The sequence below is a fragment of the Oreochromis niloticus genome, linkage group LG18 (assembly GCF_001858045.2).
Source record: "Oreochromis niloticus isolate F11D_XX linkage group LG18, O_niloticus_UMD_NMBU, whole genome shotgun sequence".
Lineage (NCBI taxonomy): Eukaryota > Metazoa > Chordata > Actinopteri > Cichliformes > Cichlidae > Oreochromis > Oreochromis niloticus.
In genome coordinates, this window is record NC_031982.2 from 26544689 (window position 1) to 26563590 (window position 18902).

At 40.0% G+C, this 18902-nt stretch overlaps 1 protein-coding gene across 3 annotated transcripts; it reads left to right on the forward strand.

Moving 5' to 3' along the window:
• The first annotated feature begins 883 nt into the window (after positions 1-883).
• On the forward strand, positions 884-15620 carry LOC102077505 (SLAM family member 5). 3 transcript variants are annotated; one of them, XM_025900655.1, is made up of 7 exons: positions 884-992; positions 8172-8471; positions 8559-8834; positions 9022-9123; positions 11383-11426; positions 13456-13500; positions 14480-14617. In XM_025900655.1, the coding sequence occupies exons 1-6, from the start codon at positions 935-937 to the stop codon at positions 13471-13473; spliced, it is 798 nt and encodes a 265-aa protein (XP_025756440.1). In that variant the 5' UTR covers positions 884-934; the 3' UTR covers positions 13474-13500; positions 14480-14617. The 3 variants fall into 3 exon arrangements, with proteins under 3 accessions (XP_025756440.1, XP_013128144.1, XP_025756441.1); XM_013272690.3 differs by lacking the exon at positions 13456-13500 and having other exon boundaries at positions 14480-15620; XM_025900656.1 differs by lacking the exons at positions 11383-11426; positions 13456-13500 and having other exon boundaries at positions 14480-14657.
• Positions 15621-18902: the final 3282 nt, after the last annotated feature.

The following is an 18902-nucleotide window of genomic DNA, read 5'->3' on the forward strand; positions in this document are numbered from 1 at the left end:
AGCAAAGAGGAGACATACCTCCAACATGCACAACCATTTGACCACAGAGGATGCAATTCATTTGCACTACTGTAATGTTTTTGATATGCTGTTTAGCAATGGCGGTGACTCTCAAAGCAGAGCCAGTGAGAATCAATGAGGAATTCAATCACTCAGTGATATCATTAATGGAATCCAAATTGCTAAATTCTCATCAGTTACCAACTCTACTGCTGAACTTCCACTGCTCAGCCATTGAGGGGATACTTACATACTGCATCACAATGTGCTTTACACACTGCAGAAGAGGCTCCAAAGAGTGGTCAACACAATGCAGCAGATCATCGACTGAAACAATTACAAAAGACTTCATCCATTCTACATCTCACCTGTTTGACCTACTGCCCTCTAGGAGGCACTGCAGTATCCAAATCAGCACCAACACACTCAGGAACTGGTTTTTTTTTCTCCTCAAGGCATCACTGCTAAACACAGACACCTCCGACTTAAACTCACACATCAGTGCCTCTCAAACCCATAAATAACACACACACACTAAAGCATGCACATAACCTCAGCAGTCAATTTACAATAATATAGAGCAAATTTGTACATTTGAATATTCTGGTACTTTTAGATGTGATGATGTTTAATGATAAAGTTTTCAGTTTCAGTTACTGCATTAAGCTGTTGTTAATTTTTGTGTTTTCAGTTTTGTAATTTCTGTTGACAGAAACACTCAATTTCTCAGCAAAGCTCTGGCTGTAAATTTAGAGTATATTTATATCAATTATGGAACTTTAAAACTGTCTTTTTTGTAAATGGAGGGTAAATGGGACGAGTCAGAGAAAACACCTGAAAAGAAAGTATGACAAAACAGGAAGTTCACACTTCCTGAGTCAAGCTTTACAAGAACTTTGAAAGCTTTACCAGAATTTTGAATGCACACATCAAGATGCGTTGCATTTTACTTTGGGGAGCAATTTTGTGGATGTATTCATCTGAAATAAAAGGTAAATAGCTAGCTTTTATACTAATATTTAAACTTGTTGATCTCCTGTAATTTATTTGCCCTTCATTTATGCTCAAATCAGTTTCATTTTTAAAGGTGTGTATGCTGGTAAATAAAAACCTCCATCAGATGCATTAAACCTAAAGTAAAAAAGTAAGAGCCTGTTTTTAAAATGTAAAATATTTCTCTTAAAATATATAGAGCAAAAGTAAAGCTATCATGAAAGTAAATACTCAAATAAAGTAAATATACCTAAGAAGTCTACTTAACACAGTAACAAAGTATTTGTACTTTATTTCTCTACAAAGTACAAACTAACAATGTAACAAAGTATTTGTACTTTATTATTTCTGAGGTCTGATTTCCAGGTGCTCCTTTGTAAATTGCATTGAGCAGGACTCTAGACTAACATTTTGCCTCGGTTGCATTAGTGCGCTAACTTTTTTTCTTCAATGGACCCAAATATTTTAATCGCATTGCTTAACACCACAGTTTTGCTTAACACCACAGTCCACTTTTATTTGAAAATTGCTGTCCATACAGACAATATTGATTTATAAATGATTAACAAACAATCTTGTCAACACAAAGTTCTTTATTTGGAGCACAGTTCTACAAGAAAGATAAGTTACTGAAAAAGTGCTTGTGCTTCAAGTGTTTCACCGAGCTGTAATTTAAACTTAAAACATCTCAAGATATATTAAATAAAAAGTAAATCTAATTTTAAAGGACCTCAAAGTGTCTCAAAGGCTTAAAACTTAACATTTTACTATCTGAACAGCTTGATATCTTATGGACTATTGCAGTCTCCTTTGCTGTCAGATGCCCCTCAGATGGCCAACTCCTTCAATGTGTATGTGACAACACCTATAAATGTATGTGGGGGTTTTTTCTTTTGAAGAATTATTTCAGACTTGAACTTAGTGAACGGAACATCTTCTTTGGCAAAATCAAAGGCAATGTTAAACTTAATCATCCCCTCGGCCTCCTCTGACGACCTGTTTACTGCTGCCTGCCACTGAAAGGCAGTGGGGAGAGGGGACACTTGGGCATACAGTGTGTTTTCTGGGTACACTGTGCTTTTTCAGCGTTTTAATTCAAAATGTATTAGCACCTGTCACAAAATTAAACAGAAGTTTTCCCAATCCCTACTAATGTTGAATGTTATCTTGTTTCATGATACATGTCATACATAATACCTGCCATTATCCAATAACACATCTGCTTACCTGCATCTTGTGCTCCTTTCTCCTCCACTTTTCTCTTTTTTTCAAAACTGAGGACCTGATGGCTTTGACCTTTTCTTTTCCATCTGCCATCAGTAATTTTGCACTCCAGCGTCAACGGCCATCCCCCGACCCGAGAATCACTACAACATAACCTATAAGACCTACTCCTTAGTGAACAGATTCGGTTTGTATAGGGGTTTATTTTTCTGGGATTTCACACAACCCAGAACAAAAAAAATTAATACATAGTAGGCTTGGATTGACAACATTATGAATGAAATGAGTTTTATTTGGAAACACCCTGTCCCCCTCCCCTTACGACAGGTTGTGTGTGAAACTTGTGTGTGATAGAATTTAAAAAAGACATCTTAACAATCTAAGTCACATCACGTGACCGTGCAACATCTAAACACAAGAGGTGGGAGGGGAAGCAAGGTGTGCCTGCTCTGCGCTGACACAGGAGCGGCGAGTCCGGTGAGCTGGCTTTTTCGTCTTTGCCAAAACCACAGTATTGGAAACAAGAGCGGAACTTAAAGTAAAGAATCGATCTCAACAGACTAGTATTGATCCAATGTCGATGTCGATATTTGGGGGCGCCCTTACTTCCCGCAAATCAGCAATAGAAAACTGACCGGTTCCCATGCAATCACAAATTCGTGGTGTGTTAAACATGAGAGATTGATGGCTCTGTCTGAGAAACCTGGCTATGACTTTCGGATGGATCAGGCCTTTACGAAAAAGTTATCAATCGTTCTTTTCATCTTTTCTCATTAGTCACAGCTACATCTACTTCTATCGGGCCTAGGCTACTCTATCCGCCAGCACTTTCAAAAGTACACACACATAGGCCTAAAGGAATATCTGGACCACGGCCAATCAGAGAGGTCCCGCCTTTGACTATCTCTGATTGGTTTGACCATGATATGGGCATGATGTGTATCTGTTGTTGACCACACGGAGACTTTCAGAGTTACAAAGACTTTGGTTTTTTACTCGAATGGCTGGTAGCACCGATGCGACGTCAGATTTTTTTTGGTTGCACCCAGGGGCGATTTTAGCCCATTTTTGGGGGTGCTGAAATGAATCAAAGCACCCCCAAAGATTTCTTACTTTTTTTTCACAATATTTGCTGTTTGTGTGACACACTACTAAAAATATAAAAAGCATACAGTACTTGGTTGAAACGTAACATTTCAACAACAAAAGTGTAGCACTCTCGTGTGATGCGACGAGCCAATAATCACTCCCGACGTTAGTCCGCTATAAAACTTTTAATGTGTACTCCAGCACACGGTAAAACACACACCAAGCCCGCGAACCGGAAGAACAAAACTCCCCCACCATACTATTCCGGTTGGACTAGTCCCCCACAGTTATGGCAAGTCTGCGCAAACAAATATTGCTTGGTGATCATTTAACCAATGATCTACAAAAAGTATAGATACCCCCCCCTCCCAAAATGGTTTGTTCCAGCTCGCCTCTCCCCTGCGCTGGCTCTAGTGCCCTTTCTGCCAGAGCGATGGTGGCTGAGACGCAGTGGAGCGCAGGTGAAAGTGCCTGGCTTAAAACAGGACATATTAGCTGCATTTAACCTTCAGTTACTCTTTATATAGTTAGGTAGGAGTCAGACCATGTTTCTTTTTAGCTGAAAAACATTACACCCAGATAACCTGCAGTGTTGAAAACGTGTTTTCCGATGATGTTTGCTACCCTACAATCCGTCCTGCTCTGTAGTAAAATCAGCGACACATGACCGTCCTGTTGCTCCCATTGAAATTTATATAACCTATTTAAAATCTAAAACTTAAAATTGTCCGCAGCCTACTGTTGTTACCACTGTCCTGTTTTAAATGGATACTTACTAGCTAACTGACTGGATGCCCATTAACCTTATAACTCCTGTTGTGTGTGTGTGTGTGTGTGTGTGTGTGTGTGTGTGTGTGTGTGTGTGTTTGTGTAGAGAGAGACAGCCAGGTTCATAATGGATATAAGGAAGTTTTTTCAAAAAAGGAGCCACATTCAGGTAAAAGTGTAAAATCAAATGATCCGTCAATCAAGAATAATGTTGGATCAGTGTTTCAGTATTTATATCTTTTATTAGATGTTCATGTAGTTTGGTTATTTGCCTTTTGGTTGAAAGTACACTAAGAAAGGACTTTTTGTTAGTGATCTTAAGAGTATTTTTTCATATTAATGTAATTTTTCATCTAATTGAATACAATCTATTTGTGTATGATTGTCAGTCCGAAGAGGGAGAGAGGAAAGAGGGGAACGTTAGGAGAAAGTACAAGGTCAGGAAGAACCAGGTAGGAAACAGACAGGGAACAGTGACAGGCAAAACAGAAACTGTTAAACTGACAAAGAAAAAAAAAAAGAATTTTACTCACAATCTGGAAGTTGTGTGAGTATATATTAATATTAAAGCTGCTATACAGAATCTGCTAAACAAACTGGGTTGAAACATTTTTGACCTTCTTTAACAACATTCCAACATAACATTATAATTGATTGGGGAGATTAAAATTAACTAGAAAAATTTGCATTTCCTGCAAAAATGCTGTGTGGATGCCTTAACGCTGAAGCTGTCTGGTGAAAAGCTGAAAACGATGAAAAGTTGCAAAAAGTTGTATGGTGGTGAAAAAAAAAAACAAATGCCACCCTGAGCAGGATTCGAACCTGGCCCTCCTGGTCTTAAGGCGGCTATTCATTTCCCTGAGCCAAAGTCATTCTTACAAAGAAAAGGTGGAGAGACGGACAATTCTGCTGAAATGAGCAGAAGCTGCTGTGAATTGTGCTGATAACAGGTGAAAAGGCTGAAAATTTTGCAGAAAAGAGGTGAATCAGCAGAATTTCTGCAGAAAAGAGGCAAAGAAGCAGAAAGTTGCGCTGAAAAGAGGTGAATCAGCAGAATTTCTGCAGAAAAGAGGCAAAGAAGCAGAAAGTTGCGCTGAAAAGAGGTGAATCAGCAGAGTTTCTGCTGAAAAGTTTTTTTTTTCTGAAAACAGCCAAAAAAGCTGGAATTTGTGCTGAAAAGGGGTGAAGAAGCTAAAGTATACCAAATCAAAGTATTTGTGCCAAAACATAGTGTTTCTGCCATATTGTGGTACTTCTACATTACAACATGAATAAGGATTAAAGATGAAAGAAACTGGCAACAAATTCCTCCACTACAAACCAGTCTGATACCACTTCTTTGCAGTGTTCACGTTTACTAAGGCACTACCCAAAAGGCGCCACAAGAGGGCACTCCAACACAAGAGATGACCTATGTACACTGATGCACTTAGTAACAGTCAGCCTCCTACTTAGCCATAACGTAATACAGCGATATTACAGTGTACAAATTCACATAAATTTCCAGGGGAAAAAAAAACAAAGCAGGAACAAGCCCGATTCAATTCGATTTAAATCTGGGAAATTTTGCCTCAGTCAGGAATATTATAATTCAGATCAGTACATTTACATATTTTTGTATCTATAAAAAGGAAGCTGACACTCGCAAGACTTTATCAAAGGTGTAAGCATCACAGCAGATGCCTTTGTGTCAAAGTAGCTGAAGATAAAACACAGAAAAACATGAAGGTGATTTTCCTGGCCTGGGATTTTATAAAAATATTCTGCAGTACATCAAAAACGAAAGAAAATCATTAATCAACATATGAACATTACCTCTGAAGTTACAGTGGTTTTATTAGAGACACGGCTAAGCGTTTTGCATTTTGCATAGTTTTAAAAAGTTTACATTTGTTCAGAAGCCTATTGAACAGCAGAAATGAGGCTTTGGTTTCGGAAGTAAATAAAAGGAAAAAAACAGCGGCCGACAGCGCTGTAAACAACGATAGACTTGTGCGTAACAAGCAAGCGAATAATGCAGAAAACAGATTTTTAGACGGGAAACTGTTCTTGAAGTACACTAAGAAAGAGAGAGAGAGAGAGAGAGAGAGAGAGAGAGCTGTGCATGAAGTGTGGTGGAAGCAAAACAGCAAAAGTAAGAGGGAATTCATGATGATGTTTTTGTGAAGCGTAGTTTGGATCTCCTTTTGCTGCTGGTTCGGTCAATATTGTTTGGAGAGAGATAAAACTAACAGCTTTAGAATCAGCGCAAAAAGGGCGTAAACACAAAGCGCGGACCCGCCGAAACATCAGGAATCAGCGAGCTGTCGGCTTTCAGCCCCGACCGTGTCCGTGCCGTCGGGTGAGAAAGGCGACATCTCACTGATTCTGATCCGTCGGCGGGTCCGCGCTTTGTGTTTGTGTCTTTGTGCAGAATCTGTGTACCTGCTCTCATTTACTGTTTTAGCTGTTTGGTGGTGGTTGAAATTTTTTGAGGTTTAACCTGAGATTCTGGCGTTTCGGGCAAAATCGATTCAGGATTTTAATGAATCGATATCATGTTATCCAAGCCAGAATCGATTTTAATCGATAAATCGATTATCAAAACCCACCCCTAGTCTCATTGTGACAAGTAAAGTGTATCTTGGCTGGCTGGGCAGCTCTCTGGGTGCTCAGCACCCCCAAAGCTCTGATCCTAGAATCGCCCCTGGTTGCACCATTGAGAATTTAGGTCGCGTCGCACTCTAGAGCCCTGCTGAGGATTGAATCCTCCCTAGGATGTTGATTTAATCTTCATAGGAGCCACGGTATCCTGTGTTGTATACAGTGAGGCTACAGCACTAGTAAGATGATAATTAACCTGGAGGTAAAGTTTGGGCAGATGCTTTGGAATTTACTGGCATTCAACACTGAAGGAAATAAAGGTGGAATAACTTCCTTAAATTTGGTTACAACACTTACAACATCAATGAAATGAAAAAATGAAAAAACAAACAAACAAAAAACCCCACAATAATAATTTTATCTCACTGAGCACTAAATCAGAGAAAAAGTCAGGAAGTTAAAAGGCCAGGTGGACAAAATATAACAAGTTTTGTTTTAGTGCATGGGAGGCCAAGAGTGCAACTTTTAAAGTAATCCCAACTATGTCCTGGTCTTTGGTTGATATATAGAGTGAAAGATTGCTGGAACTCCTTTGCAGCTGTTATTTACTAAGAGGACATTAAAGAGCGAGAATATTTATTAGCCCATATGTAACTGTTTTGCTTTTTGGTGCAGTTGAAACAATTAAAACAATATTTTTTTGAATTTTAAGGGTAACTTTTAAGGGTAACTTTTTTATTATTTGCCTACCTGCCTACCTCCTACTGTTATTAAGCTGACCTTCTACTGTTATACACTTAAAATCGTATAACAGTAGGAGATAAGCTGCAGAGAGATGTGTGAGACTCTGCTTACTGGTCTCAACCTTGGTCATGTTTTGATTGGTTTAAGATCTCGAGAAATGAGAGGTGCACTATCTGAAGTGAGATTGAAGCTGTATCTCATAAAAGTTCAGGTTTTCCACAAACATAATTTCCTCAGGGCTGATTAAAGTATTCTGATTCTGATACTGATTATCTGACGTGTGAAACCTATAATGTTTGGTGGGTGCCACAGACAGCAAGCAGATGTTAGATGTAAATGGACTGGTTCTTATACAGCACTTTTCTACTCTGAGCACTCTAAGTGCTTTACACAACTTGCCTCATTTACCCATTCACACAAGCAATTTTTTTCTATGCCCATGTGACTAGACAATAATGAAAATAATCAAATGATAGGGTGGAGCAGTGGGTGATGTCAGTAGAGGTTGACCAACACAGCTGGTCTCCATCGTCCAATCATGTCTCCCCCCTGTGTGAGTAGGTAGGTTACCAGGACCTGACCAAAGTGCTTTGTGAAGTGTGCAGAGCAGCAGAAAAGCTCTGGTGAAAAAAAGTACTACAAAATAAACATCCACAACACTTCAACAATATTTGTGTCAGGTCTTTTTTGTATTACTGTTGTGTTTGGTTTAACAGAATTGGAGCTGAATGTTCATGATTCTGATATCTTTTGGTTTTCTTTTCCTTTAGGGCTCCAACATGTGTTTGTACTGCATGGAAAGGACTTACACTTGGATGTAGAGAAACCTGTTGTACTTGACAAAAAGACTGACTTTTTCTGGAGGTTTAATACCACTAATTATGTTGGTAAAATTAGTTATAATAAAGAAATAGTATTATTTGATGGCTATGAAGGAAGAGCTGATGTTTTTGGACATAATTACTCTTTGGTATTGAAAAATGTACAACACAATGACAGTGGAGATTATACTGCAGTAGTGACTGGGGGAAAAGAGCAAAGGCCAGCTGAATACAAGGTCATAGTCCAAGGTAGGTTTATTTTTTAATTTTCATTGCTAAATCCTGTCACAGCATATATCTGTGTTAATTCTATTCACACCTGCTTTTAATTCCCAGATCCAGTGTCTCCAGTTAATCTGACATTGACCTCCAGCAGCTCAGACTCCTGTAACCTGACTGTAACCTGCACTATAGTGGACCTGAACATCAGCCGGACTTTTAGATGTGATGCTCACAACTGCTCTCTGTTGGAAGAAAATCTCAGCACCACAGACATGTGTTCCTCTCTGATTGTTTATCTGCAGCAAGACACCGTCTTTTGTAATCATAGCAATGAAGTAAGCTGGAAAAAGAGCACAAAGGTGCTAAAATCTCAATGTGACACGAAGTCAGGTAAGATTAGATGGCATAGAAATAATGAATGAAAATTCTAAAAATAAAAATATTTGAAGATTAAGTTTTCTACTCTAGCAAAAAAAAAAAGCTGCTGTAAAGATCTAATATTATTATTTTTTGTATTAATAATAACAACTTAGAATTGTACAGTGCCTTTGTAATCAGTTTTGTTTTTCCTTTACAGGCCACATAGATGCCAACAACACCATCGTGACTGTGTGTGTTGTTGTTGCCATCATCATAATCCTCGTTGTAGGTTATATTCATCATCGAACGAAACAAAAAAGTAAGTCCAAGCAAGTATTTATCAAGATATTGCAAAAGTAAATAAATAAAAAATCATCAAAATATTTGTTGTTGCAAAATACATTGCTTTTTGCCAAAGTACTTTACTGATCCCGACTATGAGTGACCACTGTGTCCATTCCACGCTTTGCCTTGCTGAAATGTGAACTCTACATGCATGTAGAAGTTGCAGCAACAGCAGAGGGAGATATTTTATTTCAAGCCAACATGAAAATAATTATGGGAAAGCATTTAAATGGACATTATTAATACATTTACACGTGTATACATATATTAAGAACCCTGGAATGTACTTCATCATACAGGGAGTGCAGAATTATTAGGCAAGTTGTATTTTTGAGGAATAATTTTATTATTGAACAACAACCATGTTCTCAATGAACCCCAAAAAACTCATTAATATCAAAGCTGAATGTTTTTGGAAGTAGTTTTTAGTTTGTTTTTAGTTTTAGCTATTTTAGGGGGATATCTGTGTGTGCAGGTGACTATTACTGTGCATAATTATTAGGCAACTTAACAAAAACCAAATATATACCCATTTCAATTATTTATTTTTACCAGTGAAACCAATATAACATCTCCACATTCACAAATATACATTTCTGACATTCAAAAACAAAACAAAAACAAATCAGCGACCAATATAGCCACCTTTCTTTGCAAGGACACTCAAAAGCCTGCCATCCATGGATTCTGTCAGTGTTTTGATCTGTTCACCATCAACATTGCGTGCAGCAGCAACCACAGCCTCCCAGACACTGTTCAGAGAGGTGTACTGTTTTCCCTCCTTGTAAATCTCACATTTGATGATGGACCACAGGTTCTCAATGGGGTTCAGATCAGGTGAACAAGGAGGCCATGTCATTAGTTTTTCTTCTTTTATACCCTTTCTTGCCAGCCACGCTGTGGAGTACTTGGACGCGTGTGATGGAGCATTGTCCTGCATGAAATCATGTTTTTCTTGAAGGATGCAGACTTCTTCCTGTACCACTGCTTGAAGAAGGTGTCTTCCAGAAACTGGCAGTAGGACTGGGAGTTGAGCTTGACTCCATCCTCAACCCGAAAAGGCCCCACAAGCTCATCTTTGATGATACCAGCCCAAACCAGTACTCCACCTCCACCTTGCTGGCGTCTGAGTCGGACTGGAGCTCTCTGCCCTTTACCAATCCAGCCACGGGCCCATCCATCTGGCCCATCAAGACTCACTCTCATTTCATCAGTCCATAAAACCTTAGAAAAATCAGTCTTGAGATATTTCTTGGCCCAGTCTTGACGTTTCAGCTTGTGTGTCTTGTTCAGTGGTGGTCGTCTTTCAGCCTTTCTTACCTTGGCCATGTCTCTGAGTATTGCACACCCTGTGCTTTTGGGCACTCCAGTGATGTTGCAGCTCTGAAATATGGCCAAACTGGTGGCAAGTGGCATCTTGGCAGCTGCACGCTTGACTTTTCTCAGTTCATGGGCAGTTATTTTGCGCCTTGGTTTTTCCACACGCTTCTTGCGACCCTGTTGACTATTTTGAATGAAACGCTTGATTGTTCGATGATCACGCTTCAGAAGCTTTGCAATTTTAAGACTGCTGCATCCCTCTGCAAGATATCTCACTATTTTTGACTTTTCTGAGCCTGTCAAGTCCTTCTTTTGACCCATTTTGCCAAAGGAAAGGAAGTTGCCTAATAATTATGCACACCTGATATAGGGTGTTGATGTCATTAGACCACACCCCTTCTCATTACAGAGATGCACATCACCTAATATGCTTAACTGGTAGTAGGCTTTCGAGCCTATACAGCTTGGAGTAAGACAACATGCATGAAGAGGATGATGTGGACAAAATACTCATTTGCCTAATAATTCTGCACTCCCTGTACGTTTTTCTTCACTACTGACTTCGTTGCTTTAAATATTTATCTCTTCCTGCTGGTACTGCAGCGTTCGCATACAGTAATGAAATTTCTGCATGTGTGTCTTTTTTACACTTTGGAAAGGTGAAGCTTGAAATGGACGCAGTGGGCTGGTGTGTCTATTACATGCTCTGCCGTGATATCAGGTTGGAGTGCCATGCCAGGTCTAGTTTATGTGTGAGAATTCAATTATTCTGATAAAATTTGGATTTAATGTAACATCAGCTGAAATGACTTAGGAATGCAGAATAATAGAAATTGGCAGTTAAAGCCTAAAAAAGAAAAATATAAGTTAAAGCAAATCACTACATATTTATTTATTTATGTCTGACCACCAGATACCAGAGAAACCATTGAAAACACAGTGTATGCAGTTCCTGAGGTAAGTGTGGTAAATGAGATTTGACTTAGGTAAAAGCAAGCAGGTTCTAACTGACACATATTTGTGTTACTGGTCACACTACGTGTTTTTGCTCAGGTGCTTTGAACTCAATCGCTCTGCTGAATCTTTAGATGTTCCATGCTTCATTTAACCAGAGGGTTCAGTCTGGAAAGTAAACCATTTAAACTAAAATGCCTTTCTTTATATAGTTAATGTGTTATCAGATTACTGAATTTTTTTGCTTGTGCTTATAATCTTTTATTGAAAAAAAGAAATTCCGCTCATACTGGTCCCCAAAAGGGAGTCAGTATGAGGAAAAAAAACAAAAACCCCATAACACACAAAGAAAACACAGATATCATGACACCATAACACAATAAATCACAGACAAGGTATATGGGAAAATATTCCAGTGTGAACAGTTGCATCTGGGACGCTGCAATCTCGCGATTGCGCCTCCGGCTGAGCCACTGTCCACATCAGATGGGAGGAAAGCATGGGAGGCGCTGGGTGAGGGTGTATCAGTATCAGTGTACGTGTGTGCGTCTGTGTGGGGATGTGTATCCTGTGTTCAGCCTGAGAGAGTGTCCTTTCGACTATTAGGCAAAAATCAACAGTCCGCAGCCTACGCAGGTGGCCTTGAGGAATAGGGCAAGAGAGTCAGTTCGTTCTTGTTATTGTATCTCTGGGAAGAATTGTTGTTGTTCTCCTGGGCATCAACCTTCAAGCATTGTCCAGCTGGCGCTGTCGGGGTGGGGGTGTTGTAAATGTTGTTTTGGGATGAACAAACTGTATCAATTTTACAGTTGTTCTTAATGTCCATCACTGGTCTCCTGTTGTATCATCCGTTTTAGAACCGTGAGCTCCTCCAAGATCTTTCCCATATTGCATTCAGTAAGAACAGTCTGAGTACTCACAGCTCTTCCCACATTTTCGATCATAGCGTCCAGCCTTGTGGGGTTTTGAAAGGCATTCACCGCTTTCTTCAATTTCCGATAAGCCAGGGCCAAGCCAGCTCCGATCAGCAAGAACCCCGTTATCATGGTTCCGAACAGGTAGATGTCTTCAATGTCCTCAATAGACAGTCCCGCCAGGCACACGACGTGCCACTTCTGCCACCTGTCCATCGTGTATCTAGCAGGAAACGTCCCTCCAGGACACTTGGGCTCTCCCGAACCCAGGCTTCTCATCGAGAATAGAGTGCCAATTGCATTGACAAATATCCAGTTATAAGAACAAGTGACACAAGCAAATGTCATAGTTTGGTTACTAACTGGAAAACTAGAGGAAGGACAGATAGGCTATTAACTATTAACTGAAACAAACAGCCAAAAAAAAGGCTGTGGCACCCTCCAGCCTTAGAATAACCCACACTTGATTGTTCTATTCAGGTGTCGGAAGCATGGAAAAACATCACCAGCACAAAGCCAAACTAACAATTTCATCTGAAACTTAAAAGTTAAACAGGGAGGACAGCCAAAAAAAACAAAAAACAAAACAAACCCCCACAGGCCACAAATCCAACCCAGCAGTACCATTACAACATCTTCCCTTCGAGGGTCGCCTCCAGGCAGCTGTAGACAGTTTTTCAGTGGAAGAACATGAAATGTAGTATAAATTTTGGCAGCAGGTAGTTTTAAAAGAAAAGCTTTTGCATTGATGATTTTCTTCGTTCCGAAGGGTCCAGTATACCTGGGTGAAAGTTCTTAGTGATACCTCTCAGACGAAAATCTTCTGAAAATAAACAAACCTTCTGACCAAGGGAGTGTTATTTCCTGGGGTCCTCTGGTTGGCAGTTCTTAATAGGGCCAACTTGATCTGTCTCCAGAACCATAAGCAGCAGCACAGGTGGACAGAGACAACGATTACTTCAACAGAAGGTTGGTATGGAAGTAAAGAATGAAAGGAAGAGAGACCAGCTGCACCAGAAGTTAGACAGTTGTGTGCATATTCTATCCATGTCTAAAACAGCTTCAAACCCTTAATTTAGTCTTTCAGTTTGGGCCTGATTTGAAATGATCTTTTTCAGAATACAAATCTACAGTGAAGATAACGCTGTTGCCTTGTGATCAAAGTAAGCAGTAGACAAGGTCTAAAGTTATGTGAGTCAGCAAGGGCTGTAACTAACCTGAGGTGGGTTAGGAAACAGTTTTATTGCTAGCAAAAATATTTGCGGGTGTCCTTATCTAGAGTGGTCCACCAAGTGGCAGGTGAACTTGGCAGTGTGGACCCAATGGATAATCCATGAGTGTATTGAGAATGACCTATAGAGTTTGTTAGGATGGGCTTGAGCTGGAATCTGGCTCAATAGATTAAACATCTCGTTAAACAAACTTTATACCTCCGAACGCACAAGAGAGTGACAAAGTGGTCTCTTTAGCTGGTTAACTAGGTTCTGTGGAGAACTGCTGAGACAGCATCTGATTAAATGTTTCATGAACCAGAGTGATAGTGAAATTAAAATGCCCCCAAAACAGTGACCACCTAGCCTGCCTGGAGTTTAATCATTAGATTTTGCATGAATGATAAACTCTTGTGGCCAGTCTGATGCTTGCCCCCTTCATCCAGTGCCTCCAGTCCTCCAGAGCTATCTTCCCAGCTAATAGTGCATTTTCTAAGATATAGTAATTCCTTTATGTGGAAGACAGACAGTGGGAGAAAAAGACACAATGGTGGAGTTTAGCTTTAGAGCCAAATTACCTCAGCCACAAATTGCTTGTGTAGGTCTGGCTGCACTAAGTCTAGTGCTGAGTTGAAGACTCTCCCTAATTCTTGTCAATTATTCTTAGCCTCTGAACTGCACTTGCAGGTCATTGCACTGTTGATTAAGAATATCTTAAAAGTATGTGTTGAACACATTTGAATAAAATGTATTTGGATAAAAAAAATCATTGTAATTTTCTTTTGCAGTCATGGATACAGGTGATCTTTTGTTAATCACAGTAAAATTCCTGCTTATGTTAATGCAGTTTAATGGCACTATTTACAAATAAAGTCTGAATGAAAATGGGAAATACACTTTGCAAAAAAGCTATCTATAATTTATTTTCCAGGTTATCCGAACAACACCACCCGTGGAACAGAGTCCAATCAGTGATGCTTCTCCAACATCCACCTATAGCTTTGTGAGACCTCACACTGGACCCAACGGATCCACTGAGGCCAGAAGCAAAGCTTTGCCTGAGAGCTTGTATGCCCAGGTAGAAATTCATCCCAGATCCTAAAACCTCTTCAGAAATTCTAATTCAAAGTTTAAAAAGTAACTGCCTACCAAAGACAATACAATTGTCAAAGTCCTCTTGGAGAAAAAAAGGGAAGAAGAGAAAGTATATCACACATGCAGAGAAAGATTTTATGTTTTATGTTTTATGTTATGTTTACTTAAAGTAAAGTTAGTATTGCCTAATACTTATTTATACATGTTTTTGAAGACTTGAGTTATTTTTTCTGTTTGGCAGCAGTTCCTCAACACAAACAAAATAACTGACCAATAATGTTTTAGAATGTTTTAAATTTGAAAAGGTGGTACTAATATTGTGTGAACCAATCTCATTGTCCAAAGCCTGTATTAAATAGATGTGTTATGATTGTAACCGTTCTGTGAACAACTTATGTGTCATGGGTTGACTACCTCAAGCTCCTTTCAGACACAAATGTTTTTGTGTTAGTTCATTTTTCCTGCATTTGGGCCCTTTTTCCTCAGACTGTCATTCTCCTTATGCCTTAACTGACCTTTCAGACCAGTAAAGGATGGTAAATGGCCTGTATTTGTATAGCGCTTTACTTAGTCCCTAAGGACCCCAAAGCGCTTTACACTACATTCAGTCATTCACCCATTCACACACACATTCACACACTGGTGATGGCAAGCTATATTGTAGCCACAGCTGCCCTGGGGCGCACTGACAGAGGCGAGGCTGCCACCGGGCACTCTGACCACCACGGGTGAACGGGTGTGAAGTGTCTTGCCCAAGAACACAACGACTGAGACTGTCCGAGCCGGGGCTCGAACCGGCAACCTTCAGATTACAAGACAAATTGCCACGATCGCCCCAGAACTGTAAACAGCAGTTATAAGCTGATAATAAAGAAGTCCTCAGACTTTGTGCCAACGTATAACAGATGTGATTGCCTATAAGTGCAAGAATGATCTAAAATAAAGCTATCAAGCTATAAGGAGGTTCATTTTCTTTAGTCAGGGTCTCTGCGTCTGTTTGTTACATGTCCTGTTTATTGTGATAGTCTATTGTGTTGTGTGTTTTGTGTCAGGTTTACTTCCTCGTCTCATGATTCCTCCTCTATACTCCACTTCCCCTCATCACCCTCCTGTGTATATCTTGTCTCAGTCTCCCTTTGTCCTTCGTCAGAGTGTACTGTTCAGTTCCCCAGTGTTATTCTTGTTTCCTGGTCTAGTATCTGAGTTCCTTAATGAGTTTTATAGTTTGGATTTGTTTTTCAGTTTAGTTTTTGTGTTTTACCTTGTGTGCTATGTTTTTTTTTTATATATCAGCTCAATATAGAGCGTGCCTTTTGTTAAACCTCCACCAGCCTCTGCATCTTGGGTCCTCATACACCATATCCTGATACCTGTCATTTCAATTTCACAACAGTAATGTCAAATTATATCCACCAAAGTTGGATTATACATAATATATCTTTGAATTGATCTTTTTTCAGTGTTCAATGACTGTATAGCATACATCTTTACTGATAGAATTGGATGCACAACTTTTGGATTCCCCAAATTACCGTAACATTCATGCCCCTGTGTGTGTGTGTATGTATGTACTTCTGGCCACAGTTATATATAAAGTTGTCATGTTGACTAGTAAATACAATTAAGTACATCAGTTTGCATCAACAGGCCAAACAGTAGCATTGGCGTGTACTTGATAGTATACTAAAGGAGGAATATAATGTTGGAAATCACTAATTCTGTTGGTACATAAAGTAACCAACTTTGTATTGCAATGGGAGAAGAACTGGTTTGTACTGTATGCATACCCTCTACCCTCTGCACTGCTCTAAATCTTCCTTATCTGTTGTCTTCTACTTGCACAGCCACATCCTTACTCCTCAACCTCTTTAAATGAAGATTGAAGGTTGCTTTAAACATGTATTGAGCATATGCCTTCACATGCACAAATGACTGTTTCTGCTGTGTATGTTGTCTGATAAGGTTCATCCCTCAAATTAGGTGCCTTTTCTATCCTTGAATTATTCACAAATCAGTGTTAAGTAGTTTAACAAAAAACAAACAAACAAAAAGCTGGCTACACCCTTTGAGTAGTTCCGTGTTCATGCATTGATAACCACTTCCTTTTTCATAGAGTTTTAACACCTCTTGCATCTTCGGCTCAGTCTGAATGTTTGACAGGTCTTACTAAATTAAGGTGTTATAGTTTAGGTCTGAGCTGACCACAGTTTCACAGCAGCTTTGGTGCTTGGGAGCAGAAAGTCTCACTCATATTCATAATAGTACAGACTAGACAGGCATAAACACAGAAGTTATAGCTCAGTAGATTTGATTCAGGCTACAGGATCAAACTTCAACAATCTTTCCTTATATTTAATATAAAAACTACTCTGCTCATCCCAACCATACATTTGTCCTGCCTGTACAGAGAGAGGGGAAGTCATGTGGCAAAGTACCACAGGACCTGCATGTAACATGTACGTGCAACACTGCAGTGACAAATAAAGGAGTGACCAACGCGTTTCGGCTTGCGGCCTTCATCAGGGTCATTGTAAAATTTGAAACATCCATCCGCATATCCTTTTCAGGGTCGCAGGGGGTGCTGGAGCCCATCCCAGCTGTCATAGGGCAAGAGGCGGGGTACACCCTGGACAGGTGGCCAGTCTGTCAAAGGGCTAACACACAGGGAACAAGTTGCAACATGGCAACTGCCTCAACGCTACCCGAAATTGAACCTCCCCCACCCTCATTCAGATCTGGCGTTTGGAACTATCTTGGTTTTCATGTGAAGCATGACCCTGATGGTAAGCGCATCATGGACAAAAGTAAAACAGTATGTCGGATGTGCGACGCAACACTCAATTGGTGGGAACTAGTGCGTTAGCGCAGTTAGCTTGTTAACGTGTTGACGCTGTCCAGCCCCACGCACGGGGCGATCTGCGGTAACTCGTTAACGGAGATTTGCTGTGTTATGGCGTTAATGTCATTTTAACGAGATTAACGCTGACAGCACTAGTGGGAACACAACGAAGGCGCAGCCACATTATCTTGATGAAGGCGGTCGCACTTTTCTCCTCTCCTCCTCCTCCTCTCCCTTAGCTTCCCTGCTTAGCCTCTTGTGTCCTTGTCTAGTCTCGTGTTTTTTGTATTACTTTTCCCTGGAACACTCTCTCACAGTCTGTTTTCTAAAACCTAAAAGAGAATTATGGATTTGATCAACTGGTCCCTGAATGCAATTGACACCCTTTTCTCAAGTCTGGGCTCGGGTGAGCCTGAGTGCTGAAGATATCTACCTATTCGGAACCATGATAACAGGGTTCTTGCTGATTGGAGCTGGCTTGGCCCTGGCTTATCGAAGAATTAAGGAAGCGGAACCGGCTGTTCAAACCCCCACAAGGCTGCCCGCTGGGATTGAAATGATGGGACGAGGCGTGAGTTCTCAAATGGGCTCATTGAGTGCAGCACGGACAAGATCTTAGAGAAGCTCATGTCTGCCGTGAATACTCAGAATAAGACCTCTGAGTGCAGATTGGATTACATCTGGAGGGGCTCGCTCGGAATAACACCTCTGAGCGCAAATTGGATCACATCTTGGAGAAGCTCACTGCAGTCGTGAGTTCTCAGAATCGGCTCTTTGAGCACAAGAATGACAACATCACGGAGCGTAAGTTTGATAACATCATGGAGAAGCTCACGGCTCTCCAACGGGACATTGAGAGACCAGTGTTGGACTGTTAGAACAGCTTTGAAATTCATATGAGTTCATATATTGTACAGTAGATAGCACAATAATGCTATCTATCTGCTATCAACCCTCTTAATCCAAAAAAGGAACAACTCATATGGCTCCTACACAACCATCACACCAAAAACCAGGAACATTAAAGAAATAATTTTAAAACATTGGTATATTCTTCAAATTGAGCTTAAAGAACCACATGCATGGCAAAGTTGCAGTAAATTGCAGTAACAGCAGAGGGAGATATTTTATTTTCAGCCAACATGAAAATAATCATGGGAAAGTGTTTAAACAGACATTACTAACACATTTACATTTAAATACATTTTATAATATTAGCACATTAGCTTAATCGTTTCTGGTGATTAAGGACCCTGGAATGTACTTCATACATTTTTTTTCTCACTACAGACTTCTTGGCTTTAAATATAATATCTCCCCCTGCTGGTAATGCAAGTTCTGCATGTGTGTCCATGTCATGTCTTGCTTTGGAGAGACAAAGTGTGAAATGGACACACTGGAGCAGCATGTCTATTATGCC

Excerpts from the sequence above, each read along its gene's own strand:
- LOC102077505 (XM_013272690.3), top strand. The coding sequence starts at position 935 with ATGCGTTGCATTTTACTTTGGGGAGCAATTTTGTGGATGTATTCATCT. Across the intron at positions 8,472-8,558 it reads ATACAAGGTCATAGTCCAAG|ATCCAGTGTCTCCAGTTAAT; the intron begins GTAGGTTTATTT and ends TTTAATTCCCAG. Across the intron at positions 8,835-9,021 it reads TCAATGTGACACGAAGTCAG|GCCACATAGATGCCAACAAC; the intron begins GTAAGATTAGAT and ends TTTCCTTTACAG.